At 34.9% G+C, this 17,916-nt stretch overlaps 1 protein-coding gene across 7 annotated transcripts in view; it reads right to left on the reverse strand.

Annotated features, from left to right (window-relative positions):
• Positions 1-17,916, reverse strand: part of ZZZ3 (zinc finger ZZ-type containing 3) — a 97,073-nt gene that overhangs the window by 18,911 nt on the left and 60,246 nt on the right. For all 7 annotated transcript variants that reach the window (XM_045199581.2, XM_045199580.2, XM_045199582.3 and 4 more), the window contains one exon: positions 3,604-3,742. In XM_045199581.2, the coding sequence (XP_045055516.1) occupies positions 3,604-3,742 (139 nt within the window). The remainder of the gene's footprint in view (positions 1-3,603; positions 3,743-17,916) is intronic.

Below are 17,916 nucleotides of genomic sequence, written 5' to 3' on the forward strand. Positions count from 1 at the left end.
AAGAACTAAAACCAAATGTTAAAAAATTTTAATTTACCAAAAACATGGCAGGATAAAAGGCAAAGAAGAATACAAAACAGAACAGTTGGGGCAACTAGAAAAATAAGATGGTACTGATAAACGGACAAAACACTTCAATTAAAAATGCATAGATTGACTGGCTTAAGCCCTGCCAGGTGTGGCTCAGTGGATTGAGTGCCAGCCTGCGAAGCAAAAAGTTGCTGGTTCAATTCCCAGTCAGGGCACAGGCCTGGGTTGCAGGCCAGTGCCCAGTATGGGGCATTTGAGAGGTAACCACACACTGATGTTTCTCTCCCTCTCTTTCTCCCTGCCTTCCCCTCTCTCTATAAACAAACAAACAAAAAATAAAATGCATAGACTGGCTGGTTTAAAAAGTGGTACTCTAGACTACTGCTCAGCAACAAGAAGGAATGAACCATTGATACACACAACAGCCCCGAAGAACATCAAGGGAATCTTACTGAATGAAAAAAACTCAATCTCAAAAGTGACATACTGAATGGTTCCATTTATATAATAGTCTTGAAAATACGATGATAAAGATGGAGAAGAGATTGATTGGTTGCCAGTAGTTAATGAATGGGAGGAGAAAGGGTGGTAGCTGGGAAGGAGTACCAGGAGCCCTGTGGTGATAACTATATAGTTTGATGTGGTGGTTGTGGTGGACACACAAAGCTACACATATGGTAAAATTACACAGAAGCACACACACAGATTTGAATACATATAAAAGTGGAGAAACCTGAAAGAACTCTGTGGATTGCACCAATGTTATTGATACTTTACTATTTTAACGTAAGATGTCAATATTGGGAGACATTGGGTGAAGGGTGCAAAGAATCTCCCTGTTAATTTAGAATTATTTGAAAATAAAAAGTTGGAAAAAATCAGGACCCAACTACATGCTGTCTTCAAGAAAGGACTTGGAATATATCACAGAAACAATGAAAATAAAAGAAGGCTATATGTATATATACACCATGCAAAAAGGTACATCGGAAAAACTTCAAGAAAAAAAAATATTACCAGAGATGAAGAGGGGCATTTCATAATTATAAAAGGATCTGTTCATCAAAAATACATGAAATCCTGCCCTGGCTGGTGTGGCTCAGTGGACTGAGTGCCAGACCAAAGGGTTGCAGGTTCAATTCCCTGTTGCTGGGTTGCGGGTCAGGTGCCCAGTACGGGTCACTCGAGAGGCAACCAAACATTCATGCTTCTCTCCCTCTTTCCCTAACCCTTCTCCTCTCTAAAAATAAGCATATAAAATCTTAAAAGAAAAGAATACATGAAATCCCATATGTGTATGAACCTCGGAACAGAGTTCATGAAGAGACAAACCACAATTACACTTGAGGACTTTAATGCTCCTCACTATAAAATTAATGAAATAACAAAAAATATAAAAAGTTAGAGAAGATTTTAACAATACTATCAAACATATATATCAAATTGATATTTATAGAACAGGATATCATTTTATTCAGCCCTGTACTGGAGGTTCAAACCAGTGCAGTAGGCAGTAAGGTATAAAGAATGGAAATAAAGAAGTTAAACTATCTTTATTTATAGACAACATGATACAAAATCTGAAAGAATCTACAAAAAAGCCTCTGAAATTAGCAAGAGATGGTGGAATCACAGGCCCCAAGGCCAACATGTATAAATCAATTGCATTTTTATGTGCTAGTCACAGAGATTCTGTTTAAAATACCAGTTATAATAGTATCAAAAATGTGAAATGCTTAGGGATAAACTTAACCGAGTATGTGTAGACCACTGAAAACTACACAATATTACTAGAAGAAATTAAAGAACTAAAAAAATGGAAAGATACACTGTACTCATGGATTGGAAAAGAAAAAAAAACCTAAACTTGGAAACAGAGAACCAGTAAATATCAACTGCACATATCTCTAGTAAATGTGCCTGACCATGTTTCCAGCCCACACAGAAACATGAATAAAATATTTGTTTATTCTTTTTAAATTCAACTTCCCACATAAAACATTTACATGGTTCCAAAGTAAAAACTTTATAATAAAGTAACGTGAGAAAAAAAAAAACCCATGAATAAAACAAAATTAAGGTTAATTGATTTTTATTAGTATTTACTATTCTGATACCATCTGTTTTAGTTGGATCCATTTTAAGTAATCATTGTAATACTGTATCTTCTTGCAATAGCAAATTGTTTAATAACAGCAATGCAGAGTCAAAAAACACCTAATTGGGCCCCTATAACAAGGAGGATGCAATGGGGCTCTAGAATCATTAAAAGTTTTAACTAATCAATACATAGATTCTACATCAAGATATTTAGTGTTCCTAAAGCATAAAGGGAAAGGAATGTTAGCCAAGTAAGTATTATAGCTAGAAAAATCCAAATAATAAATTAATACATTTAAATTATAAAGCCCCCCCCCACCCCCCGTCTGTTCCCTTAACACCTGGTAGTTAATTTTTTTATTTATATGTATTGATTCCAGAGAGAGAGAGAGAGAGAGAGAGAGAGAGAGAGAGAGAGAGAGAGAGAGAGAGAGAGAGAAAGAGAAACAGCAATTGGTTGTTGCCTCCTGCACATGCCTCAACAGGGAACAAACCCGCAGCCTAGGTGAGTGCCTGGACCAGAAACTGAACTCACAGCCTTTGGGTGGATTGGATGACACTCCAATCAAGCCACACCCCCAGGAGCTTGTGGATCACCTTTGTGATTTCATTAAAAACAGGTAACTAATAACAACTAAAGTCGTCATACTATACAGGCTAGGTTTTTGTTTTTTAAGGTGAAGAAAAGAATTCTTTTTCATAGTTTTTGTTTTAATCTTTTTACACAATGCTGGTTAGTATTATGCCTCTCAAATTTATTGAACAATCAATCAGTGGGCCCCTCATTCAAAATACATACTATGGCATAAAGGCACATCTAGATTACCTCCATATTTATATACCAAAAGATTATTATAAAAACTTGAATCACTTTCATATGGTTAACTGTTAAATAAGAAATATGTTTTAAAGAAAACAGAAAATTATAAGGAATTTTTATGCTAAAATAAAGTACACTTTAAAATTAAGTAAAATTTATACCTCTACCTCATGACTTGGCTACCATAACATTAAAGACATTTAAAATAGTTTTTGTTTTTATCACCATTGTTTTCTATCTCAGTCTCACTGTGTTGAGAGTTAGTTACAAAGGTAACTTGAAACTAAAGGAACTAATAAATCCTGAAGTTTCTCTCTCTTTTTTTAGTTTCACTAATCCTGAAGTTAGGAGATCAAAAAAGGGAAAACACTCTAAGATGGGGAAGGTAACAGGAAAAGATCATAAAACTGGTTAGGGAACAGGACATCAAGTCCCTACATGAGCATCCAAATGAAGTTACTAGCTATCTTCACTGGGAGATATTTTTTGTATATTTGATAGGGGTCAAGGAAGGCAGTATTCTGCCTTCAAAAGTATGGATAATTACAGAAGGGGAAAAAATTAAACATTTTTAAAAGTATATACCATGTTAAAAAAAAACAAGTTATTACCAAACATACCTCAATAAATCATATAAAGTGTTCAATGCATACCTTCTTCTGGAGTTTCTCCACAAACCCAATGGGATTTTTTAGTGCTTCTCTCTGGTGTCTGCTTAAACTTTCAAGGTCCTGGACTGCTTGAGAACGTTGAGCCTCAAGTACAGCAATCGTCTGTAATAGTCTCTGATAACTATAGAGACAAAGAACAACACCTCACTAAAATTTTCTAATAAAAGCAATAAATAAAAACTGAGTTCAAGCCATAAACTACTATTAAATCACACAGTCTTTTTAAAGTTACCTGAAAGAGTTTAGTAAAACATATTACTGGGAATAAATGAGGTCTTCCTGAGTTACGAAGTACCTAGTCAGAAAATATCAGTTAGAGAAAGCAAAGCCTTATTCCCCCATTTTTAATTCTTGAAGCTTGAAGTATAGAAAAGAAAGTATTTTGACTTTCCAACAATCAAAGCCATCAAGAAACCTCTAATTGAAAAAAAATTAAAACTAAGATTTTAGCACTAGGAGGGATCACAAATTCAGTTGTACCCTCTGTTGTACTCTCCTGGAATAAGGAATCTGAGATACATTTTCTTGCTCAGTATTACAGGAAATTGTCACATAATTCAACATGATCTTATATATCATGCTTCTCATTTACTGTACTGTACCTGTTGATTCCTAAGTATCAATTTAAAAAAAAAAGATTTTAATTATTTATTTTTACAGAGATGGGAAGGGAGGGAGAGAAACATCAATGTGAGACAGAAACATTGATAGCCTGACTCTCACATACCCTCAACAGGGGACCTGGCCTGCAACCCAGATATGTGCCCTGAGAGGGAATCAAATCAGTGGACTTTTGGTTCATAGGATGGTGCTCAATCCACTGAGCCACACAAGCCAGGGCAAATATTAAGTATTTTTAAAGACAGGCTTCAAATATTATTTTTTACTTCCATTCCTACAAAAGTCCATTTAACACAGCTAACATAACTTCACCCACATAAATCTATTCACTACCTGTCATTATTCTGAAATCTCAGTATGGTACATATATACTAATTAATCCACCCCACCACACCCACTAGGTCAAATTGTCTTGCCACTCTAAGATCTAACTTCACATATAAATACACAGATGGAAATATGTTGACCCAAAAGCTCTGAATGCTCAAATTTATTTTGCAAAAAGAATCAAGAAAAAGTCACTCCAAGTTCACTTCAAAGTAAGTGATTAAGTCCTTAAACTATTAATGAAGCACAATTTTTCTTTATGGCCTCGAATACATTTCATTCCATTTCCCACTAGACTGTAAACTCCACAAAGGCAAACGCCATCTGAAAAGTCCAGTTTTGTTTATCTGGTGTGTAGCACACTACCCAGCACAGAGATATACAAATTATATTTTTGAATGAATAAATGGACAGATGTTCTGTGCAATAAAAAGTATACTAAATCTTGTAAGTTCAAAAGTCAGCAAACTAGCAAAAATTTCAAAAGTAAAACAATGCAGTTTGAGGTTCACAAACAGCATAACTGCAACATGACAACAGAATGCTTTCTCAGCTTCCTGCCCAACACGACTTATTCTTGTTCTGAAGTCCCCTGTTAACTAATCCTTGGTGAAATGTTTAATATTAAGATTAAAAACTGCCAGCACTGAAGGGTGAGACTCCTCTCAAGGTAGAGATACTTCACTGAAAGTTAGAACTGAGCTGGCAAGCAAGGCTGTAAAGTCACTCCTGGGTAAGTCACAGAGGTTAAGTCCAAACTCGCATTCACTAAGCTTCTGTTTTCTTTGAGGCGCATAGAGTGTACATCCTGCCTCTGCTGGCTGTATTTCTATCAAGCAGGCTCCTCCCCCCCCAGGCTCAATCTTATGGTGATGACAGGGAACTGAATCCTAGAGCCTAACCTCTCTGTATTATTTCACCCCTAGAACTCCTACCCTGCTAGTTGAATAACCAAAGACTTGTCAGAGCATCTCTCTAATGGGACTGATTCCGGTTTTTAATAGGAGTTGCACACTTCTGTATCATCAATATAAAATGATCGTGAATGTATTAAATTTCAGCAACTGCTGACGGCACAGTAACCATCCGTAAGGAATAAGAATAGAGTTGTGGAAGAAACAAGCAGAGGTTTGAAAAAAGTGCTACAGTTATTGACACTAGGAAGAAAGGCCTTTATCTGAAGCCAATAAATTTTGATAATTTTTACTGTATGTGAATTATTCCACAAAATTCTGACTTTAAAAATTCCAACACAGATGACAAAGAAAGTATAACTTTTCAACCCCTATTTTGCTTTTCTTTAACCAAAATAAAATGATTACCAGATTGAAAGGCCTATGATAAACATTGGTAAAGACTTAAAGTACAGAATAAGTGAAAAGACTAATAAAACAGTGAATTTAAGTCTTCTGGCCCAGCTACTTTGAAATATTTCCTAGAGTACTCAAGAGACTTCACCAGTAAGATCCCCACACACATCCCTCTACAGAAATGGAAGGAATCATTAAAAACTTGGGCAACATGTAAAAAAACAGTATGATAAACACAAATCTATTTTCAATCCCTCCCACTCACATACTTTACATCCTAAGCAAACTACTGGAAGCTGATCCACTCATTGATCAAGACCAGATTCATTTTTTCATTAATTCAATAATTATTTACTAAGCGAAGATACTATCCTAAAAGCTTTCATAATTATCATGGTAAATCAGGCACAGAGCTTAAGTATAACGGGGGAGCTACAATTACACCAGAGAGGGAGAAAAGGAATTAGATGGGAATGAACGAGATAGGATTGGCTATGTTGTTCCACCTGGAGGGTCGACATGGAGAGTCCAGCATACTAGTCTGTCCACTTTTTGTTAATTTGAAATTCTCCACAAAGAAATAAAAAGATAACTCCAACATTAGTCCATATTAATGGAGGACATGACCACTGTACTCTTCCTGGGCTGGTAAGATCACACCTGTACTGTATTCAACTCTGCTTTACAATAAACAGGTTCATGAACAGCTAAGATGGTGAGAAACTATGTAATATGAAAAAAACAATACTATAACACATGTACTGAATGTATCCTATACAGGGTGGGACAAAAGCAGGTTGATGGTTGCATGGAAAATAATACAATTATAAATCACAATACAAGAATAAACTGTTTCACCTACTCACGCCCTAGTGTAAGTGGAAACCTACTTTTGCCACACCCTATATTCCAGACAGTATTGTATTTTAAGTGTAGTAACTCAATTCTCACAAATTTATAAGCTAAAACATCATTACCCTTTATTTTACAGGAAACCAAGGTACAGATTAAGAAACCTGCCAAGGTAAGACCAGCCATTTATTGGGCAGATGTGATGTGAGGAATGGTTAAAAGACACTAAGAATATTTAGCCAAGAAATGAAAACCTCCAAGAGAAAATTATTTCAATCTTTACTTAACATACAGCTATGTGGAAAAGAAAATAGTCCTGTTTCATAGGATACAAAGGGTTAAACCAGAATTAAACTGTGATAACTGCACAATATGGAAAAAATTTTTGTCTTAGTCAAAACCAATAAAAGTTGGCAGGATAGCATCCAATATCTACACATTTGTACAAATACTTGTAAGAAATCCAAGCACTAAAAACCCCAAAACTCTTTAATTTCAGTGTAACATGCGACTTTCACTTCTGATGCTCATAGAACCAAGTAAGAAAATGAAATAAATTTTTAAATGTGTACACCTTTACAAGGATGCAAGTATAGTCATAGTAAGTTTACCTATGGCAAATATTTATTCATTTTATTTTAAGTTTTAAGTATAAAATAGGACAACTTTAGCTTATATATTATGGATATTTGGATAAAATATAAACACTCAAGTCTATATCTATTTTCACTATCTTTCGTTATCCAAGTCCTCTTGAATTGTTTATTCACTTCTGTGAATATAAAAACATTTACATGAGCCCTGGCTGGCACAGCTCAGTGGATTGAGCATGGGCTGCAAACCAAGGGGTCTCAGGTTTGATTCCCAGTCAGGGCACATGCCTGGGTTGCGGGCTACATCCCCAGTGGGGGCCACATGAGAGGCAACCACACATTGATGTTTTGCTCTCTTTCTAACCCTAACCTTTCCCCTCTCTAAAAATAAGTAAATAAAATCTTTAAAAAAATAAAAAGAAAAACATTTATATGAAAAAGTATATAGGTAAAAATCCTGATTTCTGGAAGAAAATATCAAGGAATTAGCGATCTACAAGTTTAATTTTGTCATCCAATTTCTAGGCAGAATTTTTATACATACACTGTTAGGGAGGATGGGAGGGTAAGATTTTATTATTAACCAAACCAGAATCTTTTTCAAGGAATCAGTTCTTCATTTCTATTACAAAAACAACTTTCAAGGTTACACGGCATTTATAATCTTAAAAAATAATCAAGTAAACATTTTTAAAAATCCAGGCTGAGGGACATTCTGCCAAAAAAACTGGCCTGATTTTCCAAACAGCCATTAAATAGTTTCATTAAAAACAAAACTAAACAAAAAACTCTATTCGAGATCAGGAATCTACAGCCTATGGCTTGCTGATTTCTATGAAGTTTATTGGAATATAGCCACACTCATTTTTTACATACTATATATGGCTGCTGTTGAGCCACAATTGGGAGTGAAGTATTTGCAAAGTGGAGTTGATCCCCAAAGCCTAAAATATTACTATCTGGCCCTTTAACAGATGGAAAAACTTATTGTAGATTATATCATTTTATTTTATTAATGCCAAACTGCTGGGGTATAAGAAGGTATTCAACATTATGAAGGAGAATGCCCTTGTTTTTAAGAGATAGATACTAAAATATAAGGGTGATAAATCTACAACAAACCTTTAAATGACTCAACAAGAAGAAGTTTCAAAGTATATGGAGTGAGAAGGAAGATGTGGGAAAAGGAAGACAGAAAATAAATAATACAAAATGTTAAGCTGTTTACTGATGAATAAAGCTGAAAGGCATACAGATGCTTAACATAGTATTCTTTCAGCTTTTCTAAGTTTTATAATTTTCCTAAATAAAAACTGAGTTATGAAGAAGCTACTCATTATGCTTTGCTACTAGAAATGAGCAGCCTGATTATCCTATGAATACTGACTTTCACTAAACACACTGGAAAAAAAACCAGAGGACATGAGGCGACATGAGAATAAATGTATAAGTTTAACTCTACTGTAAGAAAAGGGAAGTGAATATAGAAAAACTTACAATCGGATGAGTTAACCAATGTTTTTACTTACGTGCACACATACACAAATGAACACATGTACGCACTGGTGAGCGGAAGGAAGAGAAAGAAGAACAAGACGTACATTAGGCTTCATTTTCAGCACGACACAACTGTAGTGAATTAGTTCTGAAGAATAACCATCAAAACTAGCTGTGTGGTTCAGAGGATTGAGCACCAGCCTGCAAACCAAGGGATCACCAGTTCAATTCCCAGTCAGGGCACATGCCTGGGTTGCAGGTCAGGTCCCAAGTACAGGGCATGTGAGAGGAAACCACACACTGATCAATTTCTCTCCCTCCCTTCCCCTTTGTCTAAAAATAAGTAAATACAATCTTAAAAAAAAAAAAATCAGACCACTAATTTGTTACAACAAATTCCATCCTAGTGATTCACCAATATAAAATAATTTAGGGAAAAAAATGCCTCAATCTAACCACATCATTTTTAATCAAGTGTGAAATTTCTCCTTTCTGCAAAATACTGATAATTAGGTATATACATGATTCAACAGAAATTATTTTTATGTAACTAGCACACACATTTAAAAAATTTGGTAAAACAGAACTATGTAATTAATATTTTCTTTTTCATGAAAGGCTTCAAACACTGAAACTACAGGATCTATAAATTCACTAATGCACTGTAAATTCAAAATTCACAAATTACCTTTCACTCATTCTCTAAGAAAATGAAGAAGTCATTAGAAGGTGACTAAAAAGCCATTTACGATATTCTATGTTAAAAGAAAAACAAGTGTCTCAACTTCTGATAATATGTCTTTCCAGGTATAAAGCTTAGCTCTGTATTAACTAAAAAATAAACACAAGAAAAAAACGTGTACTTGTTCATTTTAAAAGCACGGAAGAACCAGTAATAGACTAAGTTTTTTTTATTAACGGGCCAAAATCTAAATGAAGGCATACATTGGGATAGTCAAATGGAGCACAAGACTGTTCTGGGCTTGAGGGCAGGTGCTGAAACATGCAAGCCTGAGCTCAACTGCCTGCGTTTCACTTGGCCAGCATTCAGAAGGCAAAGCCACCAAAGTCGGCAGTCTAACACTTTCCAAAGAAAGTAAACAGCTCACATTTTAAAATTACCAAGCACACACAAGAAAACAAGACATAGAAAATTAAGAATAAAAGACAAGCTTGAAAATAGATACTGGGAATAGGAAGCTACAGAAACTGAGAATGTAGGAAACAACAAAAACTGAGCGTGTGGCTTTGAAAAGGACCAAATTCAAATTTTAAAAATGCAATTAAAACAAAAAGCTCAATGAGAACAAATTTCCACTTCCTAAAAATGCAGACAGAGCAAATTCAAACAAATCCTTCATTAAAGATATGCTGGAAAAAAATATTTAAATCTCTTAAAAGCACGAAAGAGCTAAGAAAATCAAGAGGTATTACCAGGTCAAGATCCATGAGAAGATGGAAACTAGAAAGTTAAAACAATTTGGGGAGCACATTTGCCTTGGAGCAAGTTACTTATCCAAAAGTGGCTGAGAGACTGAGCAGTGCTTTTGAGAGCTGGGAAAAGTAGAACATCAAAATTGGAGTCAAGGGCTAACCAAGGGTAGAGGTCCCAGGAAACCAGCCTATGCTTTGGCCCGGGATCCTAAAGGGCTACACCCTAGGAATAATGAGAACAGGAAGTAAACAGCCCTCTCAGACAGCATTAGAATACCTCAGTTTGTAATTAACTAATAAAACTAAAGATGCATATATGTAGACATCCCATATATAGGTATGTAACCTCAAGAAAGTCTTGAATATAAACGGCAACATATAGCAGCCTTATTCATAACCCAAATCCAGAAACCACCCAAATGTCCATCTAAGCAGAATGGATAAACTGTGGTATACGTATATAATGGAATACCGTGCAGCAATGAAAACAAACTACATCTATTTATATCAACACAAGAATACTGAACACATAATGTATCATAAAAGAGTACAAGCAGTACTGGCCACAAACTAAGCTTTATTATTTAGCAACACACACGTAGGTGGTTTAACCCTTTAAAAAAGCAAAGAATAATTTTGAACAAGATACTGGTTTGGTTATCTTTAAGAAGAGGAAGGGGAGTAACTGAGGAAGAACTCACTGGGGACTTCTGGAGTGTTGTTAATATTGTTATTTCACAGCCTGGATTGTGGTTAAACAATTATAAGCTGTTTTATTTCATAATTATTTTATATCTATATGTATTTCATTACTGTCACATGCAGTATCTCCTGAAAATTCAGAAAATTTTCTGAAAATTTTTGAGGATGTAAATGTTACAGGGAGATCACTTCTTTTCTTTTAGAACTTTATTTTAAATTCACATGGGAGTCCTGGCTCAGTCTTGGCTCTCTCAGCAACTAACTATAGAACCTTATTCAAGTCATTAAACCCTGGGTCTTAGCTTCCTCTACTATGAAATGAGAATGGACCAGACAAGTGATTGCCAAAGGTTTTTCCAAAGTGAAACATTTTAGAATTGTAAGAAACTTGTTCAGCTTTGATCACTCATTATTATACATTCTTCCTGAGTTAAAAATGGACTCACTTCATACTGTATACATAAATGCAGCATTAAATCACTGTTTTCTTCCTAAGAGCCTAGTTTATCAGCTCTGCCCATAGTGAGAAGTATGCCAAGTAACTGCTCTCAGAGAGGAAAAGTATTTAAAAAGATCCAAGGGATTAAGTTTCTCCTATTTCACAATGTCTACTCATGGCACATTAATGGCTTTTCTCTCACAGAGATTACTTCCAAAAAGAAATTACCTAGAATATAATGGCTGTGGTTAATCAAAAGAACTGGCTGTTCTAAGCCGAATTCACTGAATAGTATACTTTCTAAAGGCAGGAATTTTTAAGTACACCTATTCCTATGGTTTTTAAAATGTATGTCTTGTCTAATTTATTACATCATGCAATCCTTGAGAGGAAAGCCATTTTTCTATTTCTTTAATACTGTGCCATAGCATGCTAAGGTTCAAAAGACAAAGATAAAAACAAACAAAAACCACAAAACTAAGTATAAGCTGAATAGTTATTTGGATGGATGACTTTTCAATGGTTAAACAACTGTATACAGAAAACTTTTGGTATGTGTGTTCTTGTGAGTTCTTTAGGTATGCTAAAGGTACATATAGCCTTGATCCTTTTTAAAACTTAAGACTTATATGAACACATAAGAGGGAAAGACATACCAAATTCATGGATGACATGCAACTCAGAAGAGAAAATACTGCAGATGAAAAACAAATCATGATTAAAAATAACTAGCATGCTAGAATAGATGAAATTTAGAGCACATAAACTAGACATGATAAAATTTAACCCCATAAACAAAAAATCTGGATTTGAACTACCAAACAACCAGACAAGTACAGGATGGCATGAACTTGCCTAAACAGGCCCAAAAAACTGTAAGCCTACCAGCTGATCCTAAGTTAAATTAGAGGTTCAACTATAAAGTGGCTGCTCAAAATATGTATTAGCCTGAACTTGTATAAACACACTGAAACACGTACCAAGCACAGCCACTGTACGTAGCATTTCCTCAGCCATTCTGACAGGTACAAGTGTAACCAACATGCAGCCCTACTCTCAAGGTCATTACAATTTAGGTTAAGAGGGTGTGTATGTGTATACTGGTAGTTGCTTATTTAAACATTGACAAGAAAATTTATAAACAATTCCTAGCCCATTCCTAAATTCACAAGAATTATAATGATTAAGATACTATAAGAGAAAAAGACATGTAAAATTGAGCTAACCATGATGAGTACATAGAATGTTATGAACAAAGAGATCATTCCAGGGAGATGCAAGCAATATTTCACATAAAAAGTAAAAACCAAGTCAAACCTTGAAAAATGCGTGGTATTTCAACAGGAAAGGTGAAAGAAGGTCAAGATATACTAGGTAGAATAAATAGTGCAAGGAAAAGCACAGAGGCAGCTTAAGTGTGATGCAAGTTGAAAAAGTCGGGATAGTATGGAGGAAATATAGCATGAAGGCAAGTTGAGAACACTGAAGTCTTTAAATGATACTAAAAAGGGCTACAAATCTGGTGAGACCTAGAGATATGGTTTCTAGTCTCATTTTGACAGGCAGTTGTCAAGATCAAATCAGGCCTTCAGTTTCCTTTCTACAAAATGAGTGTCTCCAAAATTACATTTTTTAAAAAAATCGAAACAGTTTAAAGAAATGTAATATAAAATCACTTTACACTTCCAGAATCCCCAGAACTACAGCTTGAACATTTGTATTAAAAAAAAAAAAAGTTCCAGACAATTGTTACTGAATAACAATTCAAAAATAATTTTTTTAAAGAAAAAAAGTTTCAGATTATTCTGAAACATCCCCTGCATAAAAAGTACCACCCTAATGCAATAGGAAGCAACTTCAAGTTTTGAACAATGATGACATAAGAAAACATTTGCATTTGGAAGGCTAATAGAGCTGCAATGGATAAGATAAACTTAAGAGATGAAAATGGCAAAGAAAACAACATAGAAAGGCTATGAAGATGATGTTTCCGGTTACATTCTGATGCCATCTTCAACACTAAGTGTACCTGGAAGTTGTTAAGCAGCTGGAGTTCTGAATAGCAGAAAAGTTAAAAGAAAGAACGTAGCTAGCAGAAGAGAACATATTAAAACTGTCCTCAAGATACGAGAGGTTACTGTATAGAAAAGGGAAAGTCAAACTCATATCACTGAGCAGAGTGTTTTAGGAAGGAATCTGAGGCTCAATATAAGGAAAGATTTCAGAATGTATTGAGTTCCCTGTCACTACCTAAGTTCAAATACATACTGAAGGACCCCATCATGCCCTGGCTGGTGGGGCTCAGTGGACTGAGTGCCAAGCTGTAAACCAAAGGGTTGTTGGTTCGATTCCCAGTCAGGGCACATGCCTGGGCTGCTAGCTGAGTCCCCAGTGGGGGGTGCACGAGAGGCAACCACACACTGATGTTTCTCTCTCCCTCTCTCCCCCTCTGTCTAAAAGTAAATAAATAAACAAAATCTTTTTTAAAACATGTAAAACTACAGAGACAGTAAAAAGATCAGTAGTTCCCAGAAGTTGGGGGAAAGGGCAGAGAATAGAATATATGGGCAGAGTAGAGTATATGATGCAAAGGGGACTTTTTTTATACCAGTGAAATTATTCTGTATGATACTATAATGTTGGATGACATTAAACTTTTTCAAACCGATAAAACTTTAAAGCACAACGAATCGACTTTAATGTATGCAAACTTTAAAAAATCAGTGAAAAGGTTTGGGGATCCTAGAAAGGAATGTGATACAAAGACTGAACTAGATTATAAATGTATGAAAGAACCACACTGAGAGGGGCAGAAGGAAAAGATTCTGACCTAGGTTACTGTGGACATGAGTGACATCTCTAAGAATAAAGGCAAAAAAGGAAGTGCACATTAAGCACTATTTCTAGTCGACAAAATTTCCCATGACAGCAAGAGTTAACAATTCTAATACTACTATACATATATAATAGACCTAAACAATTAAATAAATGAATGGTGGATGCCCAAGTTTGCCAGTACTAGAGTGGGAATTTAAAGATAATCAAAAGGAGGCAAGACTGACCCATGTGATAATACAGTGAATTCGCATTAGAGTCAAAATATGAATTCCTGCTTAGCTTAGTAAAGATGGAGATGATTACCATATAGATATCTATAGAAGTGTATATACACAAATTAGTATGCACACATATATATTTTGCTGTCAGCTAAGACAGCTAAATAAAAGCAACAACACTCCCCCCTCCAGGAGCAAAGAGCGTACAAAATACCAAAACACTGGTTCCCAACACTGTTCTCAAACAAAGGGAACAAGAGTTTTTTTGCAGAGACAGCTGATTCTTGAATGGGGGCTGGAAATATACAAGATGAGCCTGGCACATTTTGAAGTTCCAGAAATTAAGAAATTGTTCAAAAAACAAACACATGTAACAAACATACACCACCTTGAAGGGACACAGAAGCCAATAGAAAGGTTCCCAATGGCCAAAGCTAGAACAATTTGAGCAACAAAATAAAGTTGTATTAAGTTATAGCCTAGGTATAAAAATAAATATTTGAGTCCATACTGCTATAGATAATTGAATGAAGAAAAGAAAAAAAAATCTCCCACAAAGAACTCCAAATAATTTATGCAGATACTCTTCCTTCAAGAAGGGAGAACATAACTCCCTGTTCCTAAGTGTGGACTGTGCAGAGTGACTTTCCAAAGAATACACTATGGACAGAGGAGGAAAAAAGAGTAACTTCACAGCAAAGAAACCTGATGAATACTACTTCAGCGAGGCAATCAAGGCCAACATCAACAGCAATAAATCATATTCAGAGTATACACCCTTGTTACAATGTGGTAAAAATGGCACTGCAACTCTGGATCTTCCTCCCCAAAACTCACATCTCCAATCTAATCCTGAGGAAAACATCAAATTCCAATGGAGAGAAACCTAATATAATACCTGACCAGTACACCTCTCAAAACTGCACTGGTCATCAACAAGGAAAATCTGAGAAACTGCTAAAACCAAGGGAAGCCTAAGGAGACATAAACACTAAATATACATGGTATCTTAAATGGGATTCCAGGACAGAAAAAGGGCACTTAAGTTCAAACTAAGGAACTCCGAATAAAGTGTGGACTTTATTATATTACACATATTAGTTAATTAGGATATATATTTAATAATGTATTAGTTTATTAATTATAAGAAATATATTAATATAAGATGTTAATAGAGGAAACTAGGTACATGACATATGGAAATTTTCTGGATTTCTTAATTCTGTAAACTGAAAACTGTACTAAAGTCCATTAAAACAAGAAAAGCTTTATAGTTTTTTCACTGAGTATTGAAATTTTACTAAGATACCCTCAAGGCTGATGTACAAAAACAGTAAAATAATAATTTAAAACTTTTATAAGAAATCAAAGGAAGAAAATACCTGACCTGAGAGTCAGGACATGTGGAACAAGTCACAAGTCTGCCACTAACTTTGAAATCCTGAATATGATTCATCTTTTCTGGTCTAGGTTTTTATACCTATATATTGAGAAAGATAAAAACAGCCTCTGAAACCCTTATCAGTACACACATTGTAAAATGTTAGAATAAATCTCTTTAGATCATAATAGTAACAAAGAATTTTGCTGTTACCTCTAATTTCTAAGAGAAAAATGAAAGCCAGGTTAAATTACATGAACAATTACCATAATAGCTTTGCTACTTCTCCTAGAGTAGACTCCCATCATTGAGCCCTAGATCTACCCTAGGATCCATTAATTAAATGATTTAATAACTACTGCATCTTTATCCTAAAGTAGCAAAGAAGTAAAGGTAATGAGAATGACTGGCTGTAAAAGTCACAAGTGAATAGAGTTATGACCAGAAAGAGGAAGAGAGAGCCTGGGATGCCTAAAGTTCCAAACCCCAACAGTATTTATCTATTTTCAAATCAAAACATAACTTCAGATACTAACCATGGACAAAGCTATAATTCACTAATATTAGTAAATCAAATGTAAAAAGAAAATCCTTCAGAGCAGCATTAACAAACGGGGTGACAGGAACGAAGACTACGCAGCATGGTGACCATAGCAGAGGCACCCAGGGCCATCACAGCCTCCACAGATATATCCACAGTTGCTTCCTCGTCTTTCTCTCGCTTTGTTTTCACAACTGATGATCAGCAGACCAACTAATTCAAGGAAGCCTTTTTTCTAGCTAACAAAAAAATTGCAATACCACGGCTACAGTAAATGAACTTGGGATAGTTGGGATAGTCAGGGGTCAGTCCATATTAAACAGATGAATAATACGATATAATCAATGAAGGTGATCTATGATGATTAGAAAAATTAGAGAATGGAAAAATATCCATAACATATTTTGAATTTTTAACAAGGATGGCAACGATTAAATCAATGTGGAGAAACAATATCGCATACAATAAACGTGGTTCTTGGTTTCAAGAAATTCACAATCTAGGAAAGATGGTTAAATTAACAATTGCTCCACTCTGCCTTAAGTGCTAAATGATGCATATGCAAAATGACTTAAGAGTTGTTTGGAGCCAGGTTTAGGAGTCACATTTAATTCAGGTTAGTGAGCAATGAAAGAACATCAGTTTCTGCATTTATAATTTTGTTTTTGACACAAAGAATATCTATTTCTCCACATTATATTTCTACACCAAACTTATTAAGAATCTTAGTAAAAATTAAATATCCTTTAAAATTAGTTGCCACTGAGGATATTCTGCACTGTTCAAAAAGTTGAGTTCCAAAAACATTTTGAGCAATGATGGTGGAGTCCAGCAGTGAAAAACACTTCTAAGGTAAAAAACAGTCTACTTCTTTTTGCTTTTTAAAATAAAGCTTAGCAACTCAGTAGTACTACCTTATATTCACACGCTACCTAATGTAACCTCTGTGTAATTCCTGCATGTCAATCTGCCCCAAATTCAATATTTATTTGTAATCACACATTAAAAAATAACCGTAATAACATGAAACCTTCCCAGGGGCTTTAAAATCTACAAACATTATATACTCTGATTTTATCTTACTAGCAATTTATCTCTTAAGAAATTCTCACTAATTGGCCTGGCATGCTTCCTATCCCTGCCCTTTGCAAAAATCATAATTCCTTTCCCCCAAATAGTTGAGTTTTCTTGAAATACTCGGAATTTGTTTTTATCATTAGTACTACTGGTTTCACAGCTTCTAATATGAAGAATATTCACAAGGTGAAGGTGCAGTATGAAGAATAATTAACAAATCTCCAATTCTCAAGAAGCCTTTGGTGTTCTTAGGAGTTAACAGTCATACTTAAAATGTCCAATTATAAAAATTTAGCTAAACCAAGTTAGTTTCAAGACTGCTAAGTGAATGCCCACTGAACACTACAGTTTCTCTAAATACATTAGGATTCTACAGTATAACCTGTCTACTTCAAGAGATAATCTGGTAATATCTTTAAAAACTCCCTCTAAATACTAAAGCAAAAATTAATGATTGATCAGTAA

Source organism: Desmodus rotundus, chromosome 3 (genome assembly GCF_022682495.2).
Source record: "Desmodus rotundus isolate HL8 chromosome 3, HLdesRot8A.1, whole genome shotgun sequence".
In the NCBI taxonomy this organism is placed as follows: Eukaryota; Metazoa; Chordata; class Mammalia; order Chiroptera; family Phyllostomidae; genus Desmodus; species Desmodus rotundus.